Here is a 24,785-nt window from a genome sequence, read left to right on the forward strand (position 1 = left end):
AGGCTGGTGGTGGGGACCGAGACCCTTGGCCTTACCTAGTCCCTTCAGGAACTTGTTGACACCACTGTGCTCTCCACTGGGGAGTGTCTCCAGGTACTCTTGGGCTCGGACCTCAAACAGACCTGTTGACAAGAGATATCCCAGTCCGTATAGTTCCCTCTCTGGGCACTTCTAACCATACCTGTTTCCTGACTGCCACAGAAAAGAGGAACTTGCTTCTGAGATGAGCTGCTCCTATAAACATGCTCTGAATCATAGGTTTATGAGTTTTTATGACCCCTATAATTGCCCAACTTTGTGCAATAACTGTCTTTGGAAAGCTGTAAAGCCAGCTCCCACACGAAATCCTATTTTTACTCAACAAACACCTTCCAAGTGTCTCCACTGTGCCAGGCACGCGGTTTCAAGATGAACCAGATGGTCTTGGCTCCCAGGAACTCCTGGAGTTTCCCTTTTCCTCGAGTTCTCCCATAAAGAGGGTCCCTGGCCACGTGGTGTGGCTCCTGGGAATGAACCTGTTTGCCACCTGTGACCTCAGGAAGGCGGGGCAGGCCGCCTCTCAGGGCCCGCAGTGCTCAGCCCGGGTCTGAGCCTCAGGTACTGTCTTCATTTCTCTCTGGCCCTCGTGGACCGTGGGCTCCTTCCGTACTGCTTTTAAGCTTTGATGTCTGGACCTCTCTATCAAATAGTGGTCTGTAAACAGGTACCTACCAGGATGTGTACCCAGCAGGCCTTCTCTTTAACAGGTCCCTTCATCAGATCAACTTTTTGTCTCTTCAGATACCACTCATCAGAACTGCCGGAAGCGTGGCAGCCTCTGTCTTTACTTTGCAAGGAGCTCTGGGAATGGTTTCGTTCCTTCACTCAGTCTGTGCCACCACAGCACCAGAGGACACCGACGCCTGGGCCAGCAGCTCCCCCGGGGCCCTCCCTGGCCGCTGCTCGGCCACTCCTCGGTGGTGAGCACCTCGCCCCTACTCAGGTCTGACTCCCATCTGTGACAGCCTTTCCCAACATTTCCAGTTGTCACATCCCCAAAAGGGCTTACGATGACATGAGAAAGAGACAGGAATCCCAGTCACTGGTTATCCTCTTTTCTCACACCTCCCCCTCCCCTTCCCCATCCCCCTCCGCCAGCCCAGGAAGTGTGACGGAACCCAGCTGACAGGGACAAGGAGAAGGTAGGAGAGATGAACTCCAGGAAGAGAGAGAGAGAGGGAGAAAAATGGATGACCCACCAGCTCCCAGCCAGGCAGGCTCAGCGGAGGGTGTGGGCCATTCTCTCCTCTATCCCATCCCAGGTGGCTCCTGCCTGCTCCACGGTGGAGAGGGGCAGGAAAGGGGGGGCAGAAGGGACGAGAGGAGGCTGTGGGAAAGGACAAAGGAACCACAGAGAGAGAGGAAGGAAGGGTGTCCATGAGAGTTTCCTCGAGTTGGAAAGAATGGAACAAATGGAGAACTGCCACCAGAACCCGGAAAGTGCTCTGGGACAGGCTGGTGGGGGGAAGAGCTGTCCGAGGAGACAGGCGTCAGGGGAGCTTCAGAAGCTCAGACGTGCAAAAGTGAACATTCTCCAGAGGTGGCCGAGAGCTGCTCCCGTCTGTGCCCGGGCACCTCCATCTGTCTCTGGGAAGATGCCCTCTGACCTTTGGCATCCTGCCGACGCAGCTCTCGCTCCTGGATGAAGCCCCGGAACATCTGGGTCTCCATGAAAACCTCCAGGAAGCGGCGCAGGCTCTTGGAGGAGACGGCTTTGCGGAAGGCCTCTCGCTGCAGGGTCCTCTCCTCACGGTCGCCCACCGTCAGGAACAAGGAGTAATGGCCCACGATCTCCACGAAGAAGCGGACAAAGGCTTCAGACACCACCTGGTTCAAGGGGCTGGACTCAGGGCCTGAGCAAGAGGAAGGGCCAGCGGGTGAGGGTCAGAGCCTCGGAGACAAGCCAACTGGCAATGCAAGCAACTGCTAGCGCTCTCGAGGAAAAAGCCTACTGATCCATAAAAAGGCGACCCAAAGGTATTAAAGTATTTCTTTCGCTCCCTTTTATTATTCTTATTTTCCTTATTTTTTGTTGTTGTTAATCCTCACCAGAGCATATATTTTCCGCAGATTTTTTTTTTTAGGTAGAGTGAACACACACACACACACACACACACACACACACACACACATATATATGAGAGAGAGAGAGAGAGAGAGAGAGAGAGAGAGAAACATCGATGTGATTGATTGCCTCCCACACGCACCTTGACAGGGGCCAGGGATTAAACCTGCAACCCAGGTACATACTCTTGGTCAGGGCTCTTTTGCTCCTTTAAACAGATATTTTAGGGCCAAATGGGGGAAGTGAGAGAACTTTTCCCAGTTCATTGTTAAAATGAGATCCAGATGAGAAGGTTGAGCACCCAGTTTTTCTCCTTGCATCCCTCTCTTGCCTATTTTCTTACTTAACTCAATGTCAAGTGGAGTGCTTGGCCATTGTCCATTTGCTCCCTGACTAACGATGGAGGGAGATGCAGTCTGGAGGGGTGAGCACTTACCGTGCTTGCAGTCGGGGGGCCCTTCATCCTGGTCACTGGCCAGGTCATTTCTCTGCTCCAGAATGTGTTCCAAGGCCACCTGAAGCTTCCGTGGCAGGATGGAATCCTCGTCGTCCATCTGTAAGGCAGAAAGGACAGGTGGGCCATCGCCCTGCTTCTGGAGGTGGTGCCGTGCCCGGCCAGCAGGACACATGGGTGCACTGCCCGGCAGGCCTGCACAGCTCATTCTAGTGCAGCGGTTCTCAACCTGTGGGTCGCGACCCCTTTGGCGGTCGAACGACCCTTTCACAGGGGTCGCCTAAGACCATCCTGCATATCAGATATTTACATTACGATTCATAACAGTAGCAACATTACAGTTATGAAGTAGCAACGAAAATAATTTTATGGTTGGGTCACAGTATGAGGAACTGTATTTAAAGGGCCAGTAGGTTGAGAGCCACTGGTCTAGTGGAAGGAACAACAGGGGTCTGAGGTTTGAATCTTGATTCCACTTCTTACAAGCTGTGTGAGCCTCAGTTTCCCCATTTGTCAATATCTACCTCATTGTGAAGATTAAGTGCAATGGGCAAGACATTGATGAAGGAAACTGAAGATACAAGTAAATGAAAAGATATCCTGTGTTCATGGATTGGAAGAATTAATGTTAAAATGCCCATACTACCCAAAGTGGGCTACAGAGTCGATGTAATCCCTATCAAAGTGCCAATGGCATTTTTCACAGAAATAGAAAAAACAATTCTAAAATTTATAGGGAAATACAAGAGTCCAAATAGACTAAGCAATTTTGAGAAAGAATAACAAAGTTAGAGGCATCACAATTCCTGATTTCCAACTTTAACAAAGTAATCAAAACTGTACAGTACTGCCGAAACCGGTTTGGCTCAGTGGATAGAGCGTCGGCCTGCGGACTGGAAGGTCCCGGGTTCGATTCCGGTCAGGGGCATGTGCCTGGGTTGCGGGCACATCCCCGGTGGGGGATGTGCAGGAGGCGGCTGATCGATGTTTCTCTCTCATCGATGTTTCTAACTCTCTCTCTCTCTCTCCCTTCCTCTCTGTAGAAAATCAATAAAATATATTTAAAAAAAACCCAAAAAACTGTACAGTACTGGTAAGCCAGTCAGAGAAGGACAAATATCACATGATCTCGCTTATATGTGGAATCTAATGAACAAAATAACCTGATGAACAAAACAGGTCCAGAGACATAGAAGCATGGAACAGACGGTCAAATCTCAGCAGGAAAGGGGGTGGGTGGTGGCATGGGAAGAAATTAACCAAATAACTTATATGCATATATGCATAACCCATGGACACAAACAGTAGTGTGGTAGGTATGGGTGTGTGTGAAGAGGGTCAATGGGTGGGGGGGTGGGGAGGGGAGTAAGGGGACATCTGTAATATTTTCAACAATAAAGATAAGTTAAAAAATAGAAATAAATAAAAAAAAAACACAATATGGTACTGGCATAAAAAACAGACACATAAACCAGTGAAACAGAATCAATAGTCCAGAAATAAGTCCACACATATATGGTCAATTGATAGTTCACAAGGGAGCCAAGAATACTCACTGGAGAAAGCATAATCTCCTTTTAATATATTTTTAAAAAAATTGATTTGAGAGAGAGGGAGAGATGGAAACATCAGGAAGTGAAATCACTATGCTGAAGAGGTAACTGCATCCATGTTCACTGCAGCGTTATTCACAACAGCCAAGACGTGGAAACAACCTAAGCATTCACCAATGGATGAACAGGTAAAGAAAACGTCACACATACAGACAGAGATACACGTGTACACACACAAAGAGGAATATTATTTAGCCATAAAAAGAAGAAAATCCTACCTTTTGCAACAACATGGATGAAACTGGAGGGTATTATGCTAAGAGAAATAAATCAGATAGAGAAAGACAAATACTGTATGTTCTCACTGATATTTGGAATCTAAAAAACCCCAAAACTTATTAGAAAGAGAGTAGAATGGTGACTGCTAGATGCTGGGGTTGGGGGAAATGTTGGTCCAAGCTCTAAGATGAGTAAGTTCTGGGGCACTAAGGTAGAGCATGGTGACTAAGTTAACAATGTTGTATTACATACTTGAAAGTTATTGAGAGTAGATCTTAAATGTTAATCACTACACACACACACACAAAGGTAGTTATGTGAGGTGATGGCCGTGTTAACTAAACTTATTCTGGTAATCACTGTACAATATATATACATATCAAACCATCATGCTGTATACCTTACGCTTATGTATATGTCAATAATATTTTATAAAGCTTGGGAACAATATTAAATACAATACAATTACCTTGTGAAAAAGCTTGGAACCTAGTGGCTACACAAGAACTGTTTCCCACTGCCCTACCCTGTAGGGTGGCTGGTGCTGATCAGGACATGTGGCCAGGGCAGATGACCAGCGGATCAAAGCTGGATTTACAGCCCTGGCTGGGAGCTCAGTTGGTTAGACCATCGTCCTGATGCCCCAAGGTTGCGGTTTTTATCCCCGGTCAGGGCACATACAAGAATTAACCAGTGAATACATAAATAAGTGGAACAACAAATCAATGTCTCTCTCAAATAAAAACAAATATATAAACAAAAAGCTGGCTTTATTATCTGGGTCTCAGCGTAGGAGAGCCCCGGGGAAGGGCCTCCCTGAGGGCCTTCGGGAATAAAAGTGAGTGGAACTAAGGATAGAAAATGGCATTACCACAACAGACAGAACTTTCTAGGGTGGCAGCTCCAAGTTTAAAAGCAATGCAATTAATACCCCTAAAGCCTTCCTGTAATGTTCTCTGTAGGAGAGCTGGTAGGAGTTAGACCTCTCTGGCAAATGATAAGTGAGAAAATAATTGTGCATTACTTTTTATAATAATGAAAGTAGTTTATAATCATTACAGAAAATACATGAAAGTTTGAAAACAATTTAAAGTCACTCATAATCTGTCTCCCTTTCATTCTCTCACAATCAGCATTAATGTTTTGGTGAGTTTTCCTTTCCAACTTGTTTAGAGGCATATATATATATATATTCTCTTTCTCCTTTTTTTTTTTTTTAAATATATTTTATTGATTTTTTACAGAGAGGAAGGGAGAGAGATAGAGAGTTAGAAACATCAATGAGAGAGGAACATCGATCAGCTGCCTCCTGCACATCTCCTACTGGGGATGTGCCTGCAACCCAGGTACGTGCCCTTGACCAGAATCGAACCTGGGACCCTTCAGTCCGCAGGCTGACGCTCTATCCACTGAGCCAAACCGGTTCCGGCCTCTTTCTCCTTTTTTAAAAAACACGCAAAAAATGTATATGATTTTGCATCCTAACTTTTCCCACTCAATATCATATCATAAACTTTGTTCTCAAATATTTTTTAAAAGCATGTTGAAAAAGACAAGAGTCTATAGGCAAACCTATGCAAAGATTCTAATTGTTAGAAAACCATTTTGTGACAGAAGACGTGGGGATCAATCCTTTGCTAAACCCCCCCTCTTTGGCCCCTGCTTTCTGGCTTCTCCTCAGTCCAGTTCTGGCTGGGTATTGGGAATGCCCAGGCCTACCCAGGAGCCTTCGCAGAGCTGGAAAGCTGAGCCCCAAACACCAGAGAGGTAAAAAGAGAGCGAGTAGCGGGCTGAAGCTGGCATTCTCACTCACCTGTCTGAGGAACCGATTGTTGACGAGGTCGACTACAAGGACCTGCAAGATGAGGAAAAGGAACTATTATTGTCACCAGCGCTTCTGGGATATAGCGACGGGCTCTTAGCCTTTTTCTGTCTTGGCACCAAAGAGGCAGTGGGGGTGGGGTGGAGTGGGCCATTTGTGGTTTCCTGACATTGCCACTGTGGCCACAAGTGAGGAAGAAGGGAGGTGGGGAGCAAGGGCTTTTCTGAATCCCATGCTTTCAACACTGCAACCGCAGGCTGGAACATGTGTGTGCCATGGCTGGACTCCCTGCCCTGCTCCCGACTGGCTAAGGCAGAGCCTCTCAGGCTGCTTTCAGTGCATGGGTTACGGGGGTGGAGAGCAAATCCAGCTTCTGGGCTTTCCTTAGTCAGGCTTTCGGATAAAGCACCTTCCCTTCTGTCCCCAGAGCGGGCTGAGACCCAGGGCCAGAACCAGGGTGACGCAGGTGCCGGGCCTTTGCTTGCAGGGCCCTGAGAGCGAGCAAGACCTTCACTCAGGCCTCAGCACACGAGGGAGGAAGAGTGGGGCCTGATGGCCACCGGGTTTCCACAAAGAGCTAGAATATGGGCTCTAACATCCCAGGACCCCGCCCAGGGCTGAAGGGGCTTTTTCCTTCCTTCTCAAACACCCTATAGGACTGAACTGAGCCATGTTAGGGATCATAGGGCATCCAAACTTCTTGCAGCTCACGAACCCACACCTGGTTAATATTAATGCGATTTTAGGACCACCTGGGCAATTAGAGGAGCCACACCTGGGGACCCCGTTTAACTTCCAGGGCAGGTGTTCCCCAGGGGTTCAGGAGAGAGCGCATCATTTAGTGCCCGCTGTTCCCTCTCTGGTGGCTGGGAGTTCTCAGTGTTCGGGGACAGACACTATTTAGAGCAGTGGTTCTCAACCGTGGCTGCACATGAGAATCACCTGGGAATCTTTTTAAAATCCTGATTTCTGGGCCTCATCCTCCGGAAATTCTGTTTCTTTGTTATGGGGTGGGGCCACAACATTAGTAACAAAGAAACAGAATTTCCGGAGGATGAGGCCCAGAAATCAGGATTTTAAAAAGATTCCCAGGTGATTCTAATGTGCAGCCAAGGTTGAGAACCACTGATTTAGAGGAAGGGGCTGGGATTCAATGACCACAGACCCGCCAAGTAAGACTCCACACCTGGATGCACACCTGAAAACCGGAACTTGATCATTGCCTTTTTACTGATATGATAAAGGACCTATTTGCAGACTTGGGGGGAGTGGCTATCTCATAAATATAGCTGTGGGGTCCCCTGCTCCCCTGACACTGCTTGTCACACAGTCTTAGGCAGCACCTCCCTCTGTCCCCCATGGGAAGGGAACAGAGACATCCCCTAGGGAGCACCTCCCTCTGCCCTCTGCCCCCCACGGGAGGGCACAGGGACATCCCAGGAGCTCACCTCTTCCAGGGGCAGCTCCCTGAGCAGCGGCAGTGAGCTGGTGAGCAGCCCGATGAGGAAGGGCGTTGGCGAGCACACGATGTCGACCATGGCCGGCGGCAGCACGGGGATGTAGGTGTGCTGCCAGGTGAAGGGGTAGGTGATGGCCACCATGGCGTGGCAGCACTTGGACAGCGTGCTGCAGCGGGAGAGAAGGGCGGGAGGGGTGGGTTCAGGGAGGGCCCAGAGAGAAACACTTGCACACCTCCCAAGGCACGTTGAAAAGGCATCCTGCACATATTAGGTGTGTCATGTAATAGAGCCTGACACAGGCTATTCCAGGCAGGTGGAGCTTCCTTGAGGCTCTGAGACATGGCCAGAGCGATGAAATTAATGCCCTGGCCAATTTTTGTAAGTGTGCCTTCACACGTGAGTCCCATTCACTGCTACGCCTTTTCCTCACACCGCCCCCCCCCCCCCCCCTCCCCGTTCAAGACCAAACCCAGAGGACTAAAGCCTCTCTTCTCAGGACGCTCACGCTTCTCCTGAAAACGCTTAATATTCTAACAGGGGCCTTTTTTGTTCTCTCCCACACATCCTCTCAGCCAGTCTGGGGGATGAGTAACTCCGTGGGTATTCGCGTGGCAGCAGCCAGCTCCAAATGACTGTTTTGTAAAAGTGAAGCTCAGGTCTAGTCACCCTTGCCTAGAATTCCAAACTTCAAGATATACCAACATAAGGGAAATACTGGGAGTCTCTCTCTCTCTCTCTCTAATATATACATACTAGAGGCCTGATGCACAAAATTCGTGCAAGCGTAGCCCTCACAGCCCCGGCTGCTTCATGGCCCCCTGGCCCTGACCCCCACCCACTGGTCATTCCGGAAGGTCGTTCTGCCATCTGGTCTAATTAGCATATTAGCTCTTTATTATATAGGATATATATATATATATATTTTTTGAGGACTCCCCCTCCCCCAATTACAGGGGAGTCTCTCTTAAAGAATAATGACCATGTTGTAGCCTTTTGTTGGCAAGTGCCGAGCCTTCCTAACTACTCTCCACACACTTTGCACAGTGCCTGGGTCCACTCTCAGTTTATCCGGTGAATGGGTGGATTATTTGGGACGATCCTTTGGAATGTCAGTTCTACTGTGTGAAGACAGTGATGACTGTGGCAGTCTGAGGTGAGTGAGAGCTGGCTTTCTCTTTTCCTTGCAATCACTCCTTATTGCGGTGAGCCTGCTGCAGCAGCTCCCCTCTCCTCTTCCCCTAGTATGCTGTCTCCAGGAGCTCGTGAGAAGTTGGTGTAATGCAAGAATAAAATAAAAGTGAGGGTCCAGTGGGTTCCCCTTGAGTGCACTGTGTCCTCTTCAGGGCGCGGGCACCTCCCAGCCGTTGCCCTGGTTCTTGGCTGCGCTCCGTGTAGGGGAAGTTGCGAGGAGGCTGAGTTCTGGACACATGGCGGCTCCTTTACTAGTCCCCCTGATGCCAGGCAGCTATAAGCTCATTGTCATAAACTTTCCTGAGCTCATGAAAAAAGTCACTTAGTGCTGGCTTCAGGAGAAGAGGTGATTAAAAGATACTGGTTAGCAAGTGAAACGAGCCAGAGAGGAAAAGACAAATATTGTACGATTCCATTACACCGGAGGGCTTTGGATGGGCAGATACATAGAGATAGGGAGTGGAAGAGAAGTTACCAGGGGCACGGGAGTGGGGAATGAGGGGTTAACGGGTCCAAAGTTTCAGCTTGAGATGAAGAAGAGGCTCTAGAAATGGGCAGTAGTGACAGTTGCAAACATTGTGAATGTACTTAATGCCACTGAATTGTGTGTGAAAAATGATTAAAATGATATACTGTATGCTATGTATATTTTACCACAATAAAAAGTATTCATAAACTTCCAAGCGAGTTCCTCTGAATCCAGCACCCCCTGAAACATCCTAAAGTACACATTAGTCCTCTTTTCACCCACCCACCCTGGGGCCTGAAGTTACTAAGGGCAATGCTGAATCTGTGCATGTGCCAGTGTGAGTCTCCTAACGTTCCTGTCCCGTCTTGGCAAACAGTCATTCTCATAATAGTCACTGGAGTCAGGACATACCGCTTAGTAGCATAGCATCCACATGTTTCAACGGTATTTAGTCCTTGTCTTTTTTTCGAATGATCACCCCCAAAATAAGAAAGATGCTACGCCAGTTTCCTTCAAATCACTATATGGTATAATACCTTCTTTATTAGCTGAGTAAGCGCGAGACAGAACAATTTAGTTAGGACTCATGCCAAGGAGAGACTATTAATAATTCAGCCACCAGCTTGGGATGAAGTGATTTCTGTCTTTTGAGAATTTGCTCTTAAGCAGAAAAACTTTTCCCCCAAAGGCACAGCTTTCTCCCAGAGGGTCAAGAATGTTAAATACTTACAGTGAATTGCTTAGCATTTCTGTTTAATTTCCTTGCTCTATAGGCACTGAATGTGTAGCATTTACTTTGTTCTAAGGTTTTTTGATTTTAGGACTGATCTGTGTTGCTGTGTGATCAGTCCACAAAGTTTGTCTGCTCATACACTGTAGTTGTGAGGTCCTGACTTAGAAAACTAGGAGGCTAGCCCAGCCGGAGTGGCTCGGGTGGTTGGAGCGTCATCCTGTGCCCTGAAAGGTTGCTGGTTCGATTCCTGTCAGGGCACAGAGCTGGGTTGTGGCTTGGATCCCTGGTCCAGGCCCATACAGAAGGCAACTGATTTATCTCTCTCTTTCTCTCCATATCCTTGGGTCAGGATTAAAAACAACAACAAAAACCTAGGAAGTTAAAATCTACAACATAGTTGTGTCTAGAGCTGCCTTTTCAGACTATATTTTGTAGCCCATTTTAGAGTCCTAAAATACTTTTTTTTTTTTTATATTTTATTGATTTTTTACAGAGAGGAAGGGAGAGAGATAGAGAGTCAGAAACATCGATGAGAGAGAAACATCGATCAGCTGCCTCCTGCACACCCCCCACTGGGGATGTGCCCGCAACCCAGGTACATGCCCCTGACCGGAATCGAACCCGGGACCCTTCAGTCCGCAGGCCGACGCTCTATCCACTGAGCCAAACCGGTTTTGGCTTAAAATACTTTTAATAGGTTGTAATTAGCATTAAAAACAACAACAAAAAGAATAGAATAAGAGTTTGGAAAAAAAAGAGTTTGCTGCATGTTTTCAGTTGTACTAGTACATGATCTGTGTACATGTGTGTGTTGCATGTTCTGGGTCTGAATGTAGAATGAATTTCTCATGGTAGTCTGCAGTTAAAGGAACCAATGATTTGGACTAGCGAACCGGGGGTTGGAGACAGGTAAAGAGCAATGGTTGAGTTGGAACTTTGATATGTTACATGTCTTACTGGGATGTTAGCTTTCATTTCCAAGTGACTAGAGGGAGTCCCTTAAAAGACTTTACTAGTGAACAAGAATTCCCTGAATGAAGAAGCATTTTGTATGAAGCCCATCTCTTTTTATAGCACATTTGTTGTAAGTTCCTAAATATTACTTGGAGAAAGAAGTGGATCATGTGACAGTCTAGGTAGTAGACGCTGTCATCTGTGGTCTACATCTCCAGTCTTTGAAACTCTCACTTTCGTCAATTCACTAAAAGAATAAAGACACAGAACTCACGTTTAAGAGTCCTTTTACATTTCAGAGTTGTGGTTCAAGCACTTTTGATTCCGGGGAAGGTACAGAATCACAGAACTTTTGACCTGGGAGAAATCTTAGAGACAGAGTTCATCCTCTTTTGAACTTTATAACTAAGTCCCTGAGGCCAAAATGGGTGCAAGTCACCTCTGAGTTCAGTGGGGGTGGGGGTGGGGCAGGGGGATAGAAGAGTCCTGCAGACTGGAGCCGACGAAAGAGATACAGCAAGAAGAATGGAGCCAGAAGCCTTTGACATTTTCTCAGTCACTTCAGTAAAAAACACATCTGTTCAACCCCCCTCCCCCACCCCCATCCCCCACTGCAGCTCCCTTTCGCTTTCTTGTGCCTCATCCCTAGAAGGAGGAAGTACAATCGGTTGCTCTCTTCTCTTTGCTGCCACAGCATGCGCTGTGCTGTCTCCTGGTAGAAGCTCACGCCCTGCAGAGCCGGGCAGGCCCCCAGAGGGTGAGGAGACCCTGGTTCGGCGGCAGTACGAGCCAACTGGATGACAAAGGCGGTTGGAACCATTTTTTAAAACAACGATAAGCAACACCAGTGACATAGGGCGGGGGAATAAATGTACGGAAAGAGAAAATTCATTCAGGTAACTGGAAAGCAGTGAGCTAAAGGATAATGGTATTCAACTGCGATGGGACAAATGATGACAACTCAACTGGGTAACCTGCTGGACAGGGAGGTAGGTGTTGCCACTACTGACTATTTTTCCTAGCGAGTGGTTTTTGTTTGTTTTTTAAATGGTCTCTGTTGCAGCTAAACCCAAGCGTTTCCACAGCTGGTTAGCATGAGCACCCTGCTGGCTGGTGCAGGAGACAGGGCAGCAGGAACATGACAGACTGAGGAGCGGTTTGTTCCTCTTGCTCTCAAGCCCACATCATTCTTCTCTTAAAAAATGCCTCTTGAAACACTAGAAGGAAAGGTCAAATTCTGCAAATAACCAGTTAGTGGTAGCCTTTCCGCAAAAATAAGTGGTAGAGGAGAAAAGAGGGACTATTTTAAGTGTAGCTGAAGTGTTTTTCTCCATCTCTGCTGCAAATGCTAACGAAATTATTCCCTGACTTGTGAAGGCCATAGGAGCCTTCTGTGGGCGGGGGGTGGGGGTGGGGTGGTGGTGGTGGTGAGGAGGGTGGGGGGGGGGGGTGAATGTGCGAAGAATAGTCTCTGGTTCTGGGGATGCTCAGGTGACTCCAAGCACGCTTGCCACACAGCCTCACTGAGCATCTGCTGGGTGGAGGAGAGGCAGTGCTGAGGAGGGAAGGCCCAGGAAGAGAGCCCGGCAGCTGACTCATATTATAGTGGGGGTGGCGGAAAGGAACACCAGTGACAAAGCTGTGAACAATTTGTATAGAAGTGAGGGAGGGAGGAGATGCCCAGTGGGAGTTTGGCTGGGACCCAGGGTTAAAAGCTGGGCAAAAGTTTTTTTGTTTTTGTTCTTTTTGTTAATCCTCACCTGATGATATTTTCCCATTGATTTTTAGAGAGAGTGGAAGGGAGGGGCTGAGACAGAGAGAGAGAAACATCGATGTGAGAGAGACACATGGATTGGTTGCCTCTGGCATGATCGAGCCCCAATTGAGCCTGCAACCGAGGTCCATGCCTTTGACCAGCATCGAACCCGGGACCCTTCAGTCCATGGGCTGATGCTCTATTCACTGAGCCAAACCCACTAGGGCCATGGTCGGCAAACTCTCAACAGAGCCAAATATCAACAGTACTACAACTGAAATTTCTTTTGAGAGCCAAATTTTTTAAACTTAAACTATATAGGTAGGTACATTGTTATTAACTTAATTACGGTACTCCTAAGGCTTAGGAAGAGCCACACTCAAGGGGCCAAAGAGCCGCATATGGCTCGCGAGTTGCAGTTTGCCGACCACGGCCTAGGGCAGGGGTGGGCAAACTTTTTGACTCGAGGGCCACAATGGGTTCTTAAACTGGACTGGAGGGCCGGAACAAAAGCATGGATGGAGTGTTTGTGTGAACTAATATAAATTCAAAGTAAACATCATTACATAAAAGGGTACGGTCTTTTTTTTTGTTTGTTTTATTCATTTCAAACGGGCCGGATACGGCCCGCGGGCCGTAGTTTGCCCACCCCTGGCCTAGGGCAAAGCTGGGCACAGGTGAGGGAGGATCAGGTCCCAAAATGCTGAAGCATGAGTTCACAGGCATCGGGATGCACTTGTGAGTGCTAACATCCTCCTGCAGAGGGCGCTTCAGTTCTGGTGCCGCCCAGTCCCCGTGCCATACATGGGTTACTATGCTCACTGCCTTCCCACTCACCTAGGATGCCATCAGAAGAGTAAATGATGAGTTTCCTGAGCTAGACAGACACCCCAGGAGTTTGAAGGACGAGCCCGTCAGTATTCTTTAGTATCCCAAGCAGAGCATCTCTCCTACCAGTGCACCATTGCCAGGAACAGGAATGACAGGTAGACTGTGGTCAGGCCTGGTGCCTGGTGAGACCTAGCGGTGGGCGTCACCATGCAGTGGCTGCCACATTTCCATGACTGTACTTTCAAACCCTGAAGTGATGTGTCACTGAGTTTAAAAAGAACACAGGCTGGACCTCAAGAAAACTGTGCGGTCTCAGGTAAAGCCCTTCACTTCTCCAGGCCTCCGACTCCTCTTCTGTTAAATAAGGAAAGGGGACTAGATGATTTCTGATGTCCTTCCAGATTTAATGTCTAGAAACTACAAAGCGATAGAGAACCAGGAGCAGGCAATAGCTGTGACTGGAAAGAACCAAGACTTCTCGGGCTCATAAGCACAGACAGGATCAAAGAGCAACGGTGACATCTCACTCTGAGGAACTAATAGATGAAAGTGTTGGAGAGGATTTGAGCTGCCACAGTAAACCCCCAAAAGACAACACAAAGCCAGCACACCCTGGGAGGGACCTGACTCGGAGAGAACTGGATTAAGTGTCTAGCCCAGGGGTGGGCAAACTTTTTGACTCGCAGGCCACAATGGGTTCTTAAACTGGACCTGAGGGCCGGAACAAAAGCATGGATGGAGTGTTTGTGTGAACTAATATAAATTCAAAGTAAACATCATTACATAAAAGGGTACGGTCTTTTTTTTTTTTTTTTAGTTTTATTCATTTCAAACAGGCCGGATCCGGCCCGCGGGCCGTAGTTTGCCCACGGCTGGTCTAGCCCAAGGTTCTGTTAGGATGGGTTTGGGGCAGAGGACAATAATCTGTGACTATGCTATTCTCTAAATATTGCTTCAAATGGTGTCTTCTTGGCATTCACAGGCAAAAATAGGTAGTTAATACTTAATATTTAATCAGACTGATGCTACTGTGTCACTAAAATTGCATTTAAAAAAATATTTTTATTGATTTCAGAGAGGAAGGGAGAGGGAGAGACACGTCAATGATGAGAGAGAATCACTGATTGGCTACCTCCCGAATGTCCCCGAATGGGGATCAAGCCTGCAAATGTGCAGGAGTGGGCAAAAGTAGGTTTATAGTTGTTCGTATGGAATCCCGGTTATGATTGTTACAATAGTTTTATTAACTCTGTTTCACATACTCACAACTGTAAACCTACTTTTGCCTATCCTGTATGTATCCCTAAGACTGTCAGCCACTCCAGGGGTCCTCCTTTCACCTCTGTAACTTGTTTCCTGAGCCCATGCAGTCCAGCTGGCTCACTTTTGGATGCCAGACCACCAAGACAGCAGCTACTCACTTTCAAACCCTGCTTGGGCAAACTCACGTGCTTGGAGAGGGTGTGCTTACAAACCCAACCTTTCTCTGAGATGGCAAACATTGCCGGACACAACTGATTCTAGACAGGACATGGGACCCCATTTAGGCTTACAGATACTGATTAAAAAGGAACCAAAAGGCCTGGCCAGCATGGCTCAGCGGTTGAGTGTTGACCTATGAATCAGGTTCCATTCCCGGTTGGGGCATATGCCCAGGTTGCAGGCTTGAGCCCCCACGGAGGCAGCCGATCAAGAATTCTCTCTCATCATTGATGTTTCTCTCTCTCTCTTCCTCTCTGAAATCAATAAAAATATATTTTTAAAAATGAACCAAAAGAGGCACACAAAAGGACAAAGGTGTACAGCTACATATGAACTTATTTTTGTAGTTACCCATATGTTAAAGCCAAGGTTCAAACTCCAGTATTTGTCAAGATTTGATATATCATTAGCTAGCAGTCTGTCATTCAGCTTCTAGTGTTACTGCACTATAAAAAGATAAAAAGTAAATTTCTTGAATATTGAAAACCCTGCCCCCTTCTCTCTCTTTCTCTGGAGCAGCTCACACCTTTCCCCCTCTTCTTCCCTCAAGGTGCCTACCTTTGCTCGCTCTCTTCCCCCCTCAGCTCCAGGGGTCCTCCTTTTGCCTCTGTAACTTGTTTCCTGAGCCCATGCAGCCCAGCTGGTTCACTTTTTCTACTTCTGTAACTTTCTAAATAAACTTTCACTTGTATTTGAATAAAAAACAAACAATGAAAAAACCTCTGTTCCATATAAAACTTTTGTACAAATTTGTTAATGTGCAGCTTATGACTTTATTATTCAGCCTCATCTATAGAGTTAGACAAAACTTTGGGAACTGAAATTAATAAACTAAAAAAAACAAAATGTTTATCATTAGGGAAATGAAGAAAGGGGTATAGGGACATATTTATTTGGGTTGTTATGACAACAGAACAAGCCATCACAACAACATTCTTTTCCATCTGTCAGACTTTGGCTTGACACAGCTTAAGAAACACTCCATGTCCATCCTAAAGATGAAACGGAACAAAAATGTTATTCTAGATTTGATAGATTTTTGGCTCCACTTAAAACCCTTTTATAACTCATACAATATTTGCCACAACTCTGCTATTTCCTCTTGCAGCGGGCAGACTCACTAACAATGATGAGTAAATAAATTGTGTGGTAGGGGGAGGATGCTGGCAACAGTGACTACAGGCGTAAATCAGGCTGAGGTCCACCATCGGATGTCACAGGGCCATGCACTGAGTGTGTGGCATGCCCTGTTCTCATGCACTCCTCTATGGAAAGAGGAGTTGAAAAGATTGGGGCTGTGGACGGAAACCAGAAGAATGAGGCGCTTGCTTCCACTGCTAGCTGAACAGGGCCAGGAAGGGGTGCACGTGCAATGGATGGAGAATTGTGCCAAGCTGATAAGGATGAAAGCACCAGCTCAAACTTATGTGGAAGGCTTTCTTTGTAGATTTTTTTCAGGTCAAACTACTGGCAGCCAGCCACTGCCTCCCAAGCCCTAATTGTCAGGACTTAACCCAAGAACCCCTGATTTCCTATAGGTCTTTTCCCACAAACCAGAAAGAGCTGGGTGTTTGTTGATTCCTCCTGGAGGAACCCCCTCGGGTGGAGCAGCCCGGAGAGAGAAGGTGGGTTCTGGCTTTCCTGCTCGGTAACCTCACATACACGATGCTCTTTGGTGGGGTCTCTGTGCTCTGATTAGTAGCTATGTCAATGTCTTCCAGGTGAGCCAGACTTGGCTTGTTAGTAGAGGGGGCACAACTGAGGTTGGAGAGTCCCCAAAAGGAAGGCTGAGCCAAAGCCCCCAGAAGTATGCAGTTAAAGCGACAAGAGAGGTGGAGAACATGCCCCGACTTCTGAGCACAGGTCTAGGCCTTTCTAAGATCATCCTTTCCCCACCCCCAAAGTCAAGCCTGAGAATGTACAACTAGAGACAGTGGGGCACTGAGCACAGCTGCCAGAGAACACAGACAGTTACTAGAGTGTGATGAAACCTGATCCCGGTCACTGAAGGGTTATTACTCATCCTTGGCTTCCAGGGCCTCAAAATTGAGAACTCTCTGGTCTGAATTCCCCAGGGCCCAGGGAGCTTGGAGAGCTGCCCAGCGCCCAGCACCAGCTGCAGGCTCAGAGACAGGCCTGCTTCCCAAGCTGAGCTGACAGAGTGCCCAGGGAGTACAGTAACGGTGACATGGAGAGTGAAGAACTGGAACGCAGGGTGGAGCAGGCCGGGAGAGCCAAGTGGCTGCCGTCCAAAAGCAACATCATCAAGGTGACCAGATGGCGTGGGGGCGGGGGGGCCGGATTCCATCTCCCACCGCGCCCCTGATGAGCTCCACATTCGTGTGCCTTGTCCTTTCCACTCCTTCTCTTTTCTTCTTCCTCCCTTTGCTTCCCAGAGTTGAGAGGCGTATTTCCTCTCTGAACCACAGTGCTTCGATTTTTGTGTTTTGGCAAATGGCCTTCTCTCCAGATGGACTCCTCAGCTGGCCTCGTCTGCTTCTGGCCGGCGGGCCCTCTTAGCCGGCCCACATCGCAGGCTGTCTGGAGCTGCAGCTGCCACTGAGGCTCCTGTGCCCTCAGTTCAGAGCGAAGGCGGCTCTGCTCAGCCACAGTGAACTGCTTTGTGCTCAGCCTCCTGTCTCCTCGCCCTTGTACAGGCAGCTGCTTTTGCCTGGACTATGTCTGAGGCTCAGGGAGTAAGTGCCCTCTCCATCTCCAGGACGCACCCCTCTAGCGAGCCCTCACAGCACTACTGGGTGGTTGGTTCTCTTCCCTGTCGCCCCACTGTACTGAGAGCTCCTTGAGGGCAGCTCTGGGTCTTTCCCCTTGTCCCCAGCACATACATGGTAGAGTACCCAACACAAAGTAGAATGAGTAAAAAGTAGGCCCAATACCAGGTAAGTGTTGCAGAGCAGTGCAGGCCGACCTCGTTTCACACCACGCGTGTGCTTCCGAACCTGCATCTTAGATGCCCACTGACTCCACTGTCACCCCAGAGGAGCTTCCTCTGAAATCCTACGCCATCACCGACCCCCACCCCGGCATCACACAGTCCAAGACTGCCTGCCATGCAAACACTTTATCAGAAGTAGCCAAGGTTGTACCTGAGCTTGTCTGCGATGAAGATGACCCTCCTTTCCAGAAGCAGGGAGGCAAAAACACAGAGCAGGTGGCGGATGCTGAGAGAAGAGAAGAGGGACTCAAAGTCCACATGTTCGAGCCGGGAGTCCAGCGGGCGGCACAGTTCAATCACCTGCCAGGGAACAGGAGCAGCCGTGAAGGGCCCGCCTACTCAGCCAGGCCGCTCACACAACAAGTCGTCCTCTGCAAGGGTGGCCCACTGGCAGGGTAAAGGGAAAGGAAAACGAAAGGGATCGGGGAAAAGAAAGAGCCCAGGGCACTGGTGGCAGGTACGTGTGGCAGGGAAGCACGTGCCTCACACTCAACCATGAGACTGAGGACAGTTCGGACGGAGGTGGGGAGAGGATGGTGGAAGCAGTGCCCTTGGCCCAAAGTGGTCGGAGGCTCTCCTGGACTCCCCCCAGAGTTCTCTGACTGTGGACTGTGTGCTGTCCCTTAGAGCCCCGCGGGTGAGCGTGGGTCTCAGGAGGAAGTATCGCCTGGAGGTATGGAGTCACAGGCTCACTCAGAAGGACCAGCAGGTCCGAGGAGCACTTTCCAGACTCACCTCCTCTAGAAGGACTTTCTTAAAGGACCAACCCCATCCCAACCCCCTGATGTGGAGCCTTTCAGCGCTTACGTTGAATGTGTGTCTTCTCATTCCGTATTTGCTGTTATGTTCCTGAATTCATTGTGGTCACCACTCATGTGCATGATTTTTCTCTGTAAGGAGCTGGCTCCTTCACAGAACAGAGACTGGTTTTCACTTTTAGCAAGTGCCTGCTCAGGGCTGTCCATGCAGTGGGCTCACTAGTGCTAACATCCTCAAGGCCAAGCCGCCTGCATCTGGTGTGGGATGTTTCTCTAGCCACAGGGGACTGCTCTTCTCTATGCTGGGAAATTGGGTTGTTCCGGAATGTCCCAGACCCATCCTCCCCCTCCCCGCCTCCGCCCTGGCTCCACAGGTGACTTGTTCTGCCAGGGACTTTGGAACTAGAGACCCAAGTCTCAGACAGATGTGCCTCCTGAGGTACCAGAGCCACATAAGGGGAATGGGAAGAATGCAAACCAGCTCCTGCATCAAATGCCGGCCCAGCAAGGACAGGAGCGCTCTCAGAGTCTAGGGTGAATAAGGAGTAGTCCCTGAGCTTGTCTTCCCTAAAAGTAATGTTTTACATAATCAAGTTACAGAGGTGATGCAGACTAAAAACATGAACAGGTTCATATACAATTCAAGAATGCAATGGGCCTGGCTGGCGTGGCTCAGTGGTTGAGCGTCGACCTATGAATCAGGAGATCAGGGTTCGATTCCCGGTCAGGGCACATGTCCAGGTTGCAGGCTCAATCCCCAGTAGGGGGCATGCAGGAGGCAGCCAATGATTCACTCTCATCATTGATGTTTCTCTCCCTCTCTCCCTCTTCCTTCCTTTCTGAAATCAAAAATACTAAAAAAAAAAAAAAAAAAAAAAGTAAAGAATGCAATGAGCTATACTGAGAAACCAAGAATGTTCAGTGCAGGTCCCTAACCTGGAAGGCCAACATCATGCACAGAAACATATGTGCTGCCATGGCGCAGTCCTGGGGGTTGCTCTCTGGGCCGGGATCCTGGGCTGGATGCACTGGATGATGACACCCGAGGGGCAAGAGGACACCACCGAACGGGACAGCCCACCAAAGGCCAGCCCCTCAGAGCACTTGGACTTGGCTGTCTGGGCCACTCTCTCCCCCAGGAGAGGAAAGCACTCTGACCACTCACCTCAGTTCCCGTTCCTGGCAGGAAGTTCTTGACAATGATGGTTTTGCCCAAGGCTGGGAAAGGGGCTTCCATGACACTCCTCATGAGGGGCTGTACCAGGGCAGGAGAGATGCCTCGGCGTTTTTCCACCTCATCCAAGATCTGCAAGGGTCAGAAGAGCAGCTCAGCCATCCTGAGCCAGGGCACCAAGGTACTGCCTGTTCTGGATGCAGTGGGCCTGCCATGGAGACTGAAGAATCATGGGCAGCCCTGCTGTCCTCATCAAACCAAGCTTACAGTCTCTTCTACCCTGTGTTATTACCCCAATTCTCCCCCCTCTGTCATTACTCTCTTTGCCATGTGACTTTTTTTTAAACAGGTTTTTTTTTTTTTTTTTTTAAAGATGTTTTTATCGATATTTTAGAGAGAGAGGTAGGGAAAGGATAGAGAGATAGGAACACTGATCAGAGAGAAACATCATTGATCAGCTGCCTCCTGCATGCCCCATACTAGGGATTGAACCCACAACCCAGTAACTGAACCAGTGACCTCCTGATTCATGGGTTGAGCGCTCAACCACTGAGCCACACTGGTCTGGCTTCCATGTGACTTTGTAGTTCCTCCCACTAACGGGGCGAAGTATAGTTCCAGCCCCCCTTGATTTTGGGTTAGGCCATGTGAGCTTTTGGGCATTCTCAGTGGGAATAATATACAGATATGCTAAAAGCCACTGAAGTGTATATTTTATTTTATTTATTTTTATTTTTTTGAAGTGTATATTTTTAAATGGGTGAATTATATGATGAGTTGTATCGCAATAAAATTGTTACTATAAAACTTCAAATGCAAGACGCTTCACAATCTATTTCAATTTAAATGCCATTTATGGGGGTGGGGAGAGGTAGGAGAGAGTAAAAGGGGGGTAAATAGTGGTGGAAAGAGACTTGACTGTATATCTATACAATATACAGATGACATATTATACAACTGTACTCCTAAAACCTATATAATTTTATTAACCAATGTCACTCCAATAAATTCAATAATAACTTTAAAAAAAACCCCAAATCTCACACTTCAATTATACCTTAATAAAACTGAAAAAAAATTGGGAAAATAAGCCATTTATAAGAATATCACATGTACCTATTCAACCCTTGATGTATGGCTAGTCTGAATTGAGATGTGTTGTAAGTGTAAAATAATCAGTGGATCTCAAGATATAAAATAAATAATGTAAAATATCAATGACTTCATGTTGATTACATGTTGAAATGATATTTTTGATATATTAAATACAATTTATTATTAAAGTTAAAAAGATAATATGGTAGTTCCTTAAAAAATTAAACATAGAATTATCCTATGATTCAAAAATTCCACTTCTGGGCACAAACCTGAAAGAATTGAAGGCAGAGACTCAAACAGATATTTGTAAGGTCATGTTCATAGCAGCATAATCCATAATAAAGAGCTAACAGGTGGAAACAACCCAAATGCCCATCAACTGATAAATGGATAAACAAAATATGGCATTTACATATTGTTCCGACTTAAAGAGTTAAGAAATTTTCACCCAGGTTCTAACATGGATGAACCTTGAGGGCATGCGCTAAGCGAAATAAGCCAGTGACAAAAGGAAAAATAGTGTATGATTCCACTGACATGCGATGTTGGAGTAGTCAAATTCACAGGGACAGAAAGTAGAATGGTGGTTGCCAGGGGCTGGTGGATGGGGTGGGAGGGAATGGGGAGTTAGTGGTTAATGCGTACAGTTTTAGTTTGGGAAGGTGAAAAGGTCCTGGAGATGGATGGTGGTGGCGATTGCACAACAGTGTGAATGAACATAATGTCAATTAACTGTACACTTCAAAATGGTTTGGATGGTAAGTTTTATATTATATATATTTAGCACAATAAAAAGAAAATAATATGGCAAAAATTTTTAAAGAATTTCATAGGGAGGGGGAGACAAGTCAGGGGAAAAATATATTAAAAGGCTGCTCGGGGGACAATAACGAAAAATGGTTGAGGAGCACAGGGCCAGTGGAATGAGGGTGCCAGTGCTCAGCCCAGGCCTTCGGAGGCCTTTGGAGGCCTGCCTTTGAGTTTTTGCTTGCCTGCTTGTGTCTCTGCTATAGCCGTAGGAAGAGCAGACGTGGGCCAGCTCTCTGTCTAAAGAGGATGACAGACATGTGGCCCAGACCCAACCGGACTTGCAGCCTAAAGCAGATCTGCCAGCCCAGATCAGCCAACCCCCGCCTACTCCTAGCACATGAGGGAGTCCAGTGGAGATCAGCAGAGCCAAGCCCTGACCTGCAGGTCTGTGAGAATAAACGATTGTTGCTTTCAGCCACTGTGGTTTGCTATACAGCATTATTGTGGCAATATTTAATGATAAACCTTCTTCAGAGATTCTAAGAGCAATTCTTATCCATGATTCCTATCTGGACTAAAGAACAATTTGCCATTTTTGTCATCCTTGTCCCTCACCTGAAAATAGCTTGAGTTCTAGGGATCAGTTTGCCAAAGCTCTGTTTCTAATTCTACCCTGAGTATTTGCTGTACCGTCTTTGGCAAGTCATGACACTACATTCTTAAAATATCCCTGGTCACAAAGCTGACGTGAAATCCCAGGATTGTGCCTCACGCAAGCATGATGGCATGTTTACTTGCTCCACATCCCCTGCACAGGACATAGCAACGAAGCTCATGTGAATTCCAAAGCTGTCTTTGGAAGCTAACTCACATGAGCTGTTTTACTTCCAGCTTTCTTTCTTTTTTTTAATTAAAAAAATTTTTTTCTTTATTGATTAAGGTATTACATATGTGTCCTTATCCACTCATTGCCACACCCCGTTCTCCCCGCAACCCCCCACCCAGCTTTCTTTTCTTTGGGAGGAGCAGCAAGGGAGAGAGAGAAACATCTACCTGTCGTTCCACTTACTGATGCATTCATTAGTTGATTCCTGCATGTATCCTGACTGGGTATTGAACTTGCAACCGTGGTGCATTGGGATAACGGGCCAACCAACTGAGCTACCCGACCAGGGCTACTTCCAGCTTTCACATAAGTATTCTCACAATAACAAACGCTGTGACCTACAGCCTTATCTCTGCCTTTAAACCCATGCCAAAGACTTGCAGGAGCAGCAATTTATAAATGACCAACTTTAATGTAGAATGATTACCACCAGTGGAGTGGAGGAAAGAGCATGTCTCAGATTACACGGATACTACTAACTATTTCAGACACACTTGCATAGAGTGTAAGTTCTGTCTGGCAAGAGGTCACACTCTATCAGCATAATTCAGGCTTCCTCTGCGGTTGGTGGAGGGGGGGCAGGAGGTAGACTTTTGTTTTGAAATGCTTTTTAGGAAATGCTGCCTCACACCCATGGACAGCAGATGTACGACTTCAATTCTCCAAAAGAAATAAATGCTGAAGGATTTTATATAAACTTATGAGTATCGCCAGTTAATAGAGGAAACTTAGCTATATCTGAATTTTACATTAGCATGATATAGCATAATAATCTCTTATACACCAATTTAAAATACTGCGGCAGATGGGCCAACTCAATATGGCAATTCCTGTATCTTGGTATATTAGCAGAAGAACAAATTATATTAAGATTTCAATAGACTTAGGGCATTATTACAATAACAAGTCATACACACATAGCACATATACACATATGTACATTGATACATATACATACATACATGCATCATAGTGGGTTTTTGTCCAGCAAAAGCAAATATGACCAAAGATAATGCTTAAAAGAAAAAAAATAAAACATGGGAAATTTTGGGAAGATCCTCTGCCCCTCCCATCCTTGCTACAATTACTTTGATTCTCTCCCGTTCCCCAGTTTCTGAGCCCTGACCTTCATCAACTGTTATTTCCTGATGCAATGATAAGAGAATAGAGGCCACTGCGAGGGGAGGAGGAGGAAGCGGGAAGGAAGAGTGGAGAGTTAGATTATAAAAGTACCGGAAGTTGGGGGTTTCCTGTGTCCTTCTGGGCCCTGCCTCCTTTCTCTGAGGCCCAATTCCTCACCTTTGAAAAGAGGCTGAAGCATCCCAGGCGGCTCACGATGCAGTAAACTTCAGGGAGACGCTTCCCTTTGCCACCAGGCTTTTTGGAGAGAAATACAGGAAATCATGAGTGCTACCAACTTCAGGGAAGGAAAGAACCCAAAGATTTCTGAGTGCTATCGTTTGTCTGATGTTTTCATGCACCATACCTTCGGACAACTGTTGTGCACACAGGAGGTGCTCAACATGTAATCATAAATAAGAGGCATAATTTGTTTACCCAAATCACTATAATTCCTTGTAAGGAACTATATGTTTATTATAATAAACTTTTAAATAAACTATATGTTTATTATATTGATAATTCCAAAGGAGAAATAATTTCTGAAAATCCTTTTTGGAAACTGACTTTTAAGCTAATTTTCAACAAAAAACAAAATCAATCTCAATACTTTAATTTTACCAAGAAAAATTATGATCCTACTTAACTTTTTCAAGGATTATCCATACTTTTTAATCAGTAATTAATTCAACAGATATTTACTGAAGAGCTCCTATGTGCCATGCATTTGCATTACTCTTTTTTATTTTAAGAATGCTTTTATTGATTTTAGAGGGTGAGGAAGGAAGAGAGAGAGAGAGCGAGAGCGAGAGAGAGAGAGAAATATGTCAATCGGCTGCCTCCTGCATGCCTTCCACTAACCTGGCCATGTTCATGACCAGGAATTGAACTGGTGACTTTTGTTGCATGGGACGATGCCCAACCAACTGAGCCACAGTGGCCAGGGCCATGCATTATTC

The 24,785-nt window shown here is 46.9% G+C and overlaps 1 protein-coding gene across 2 annotated transcripts in view; it reads right to left on the bottom strand.

The window, feature by feature from the left end:
* Positions 1-24,785, bottom strand: part of DENND2A (DENN domain containing 2A) — a gene marked incomplete at its 5' end in the record, with an annotated part of 108,618 nt that overhangs the window by 2,611 nt on the left and 81,222 nt on the right. The window contains 8 exons of one of the 2 annotated variants that reach the window (XM_081102480.1): positions 36-122; positions 1,647-1,892; positions 2,541-2,658; positions 6,204-6,245; positions 7,661-7,838; positions 18,193-18,341; positions 19,965-20,105; positions 24,007-24,084. In XM_081102480.1, coding sequence (XP_080958606.1) covers positions 36-122; positions 1,647-1,892; positions 2,541-2,658; positions 6,204-6,245; positions 7,661-7,838; positions 18,193-18,341; positions 19,965-20,105; positions 24,007-24,084 — 1,039 coding nt within the window. Of the gene's footprint in view, positions 1-35; positions 123-1,646; positions 1,893-2,540; positions 2,659-6,203; positions 6,246-7,660; positions 7,839-18,192; positions 18,342-19,964; positions 20,106-23,940; positions 24,085-24,785 lie in introns of both variants that reach the window. The other variant, XM_081102479.1, reaches the window with a different exon arrangement.

This window comes from Myotis nattereri, assembly GCF_964212035.1.
Source record: "Myotis nattereri genome assembly, chromosome: 11".
Classification (NCBI taxonomy): domain Eukaryota; kingdom Metazoa; phylum Chordata; class Mammalia; order Chiroptera; family Vespertilionidae; genus Myotis; species Myotis nattereri.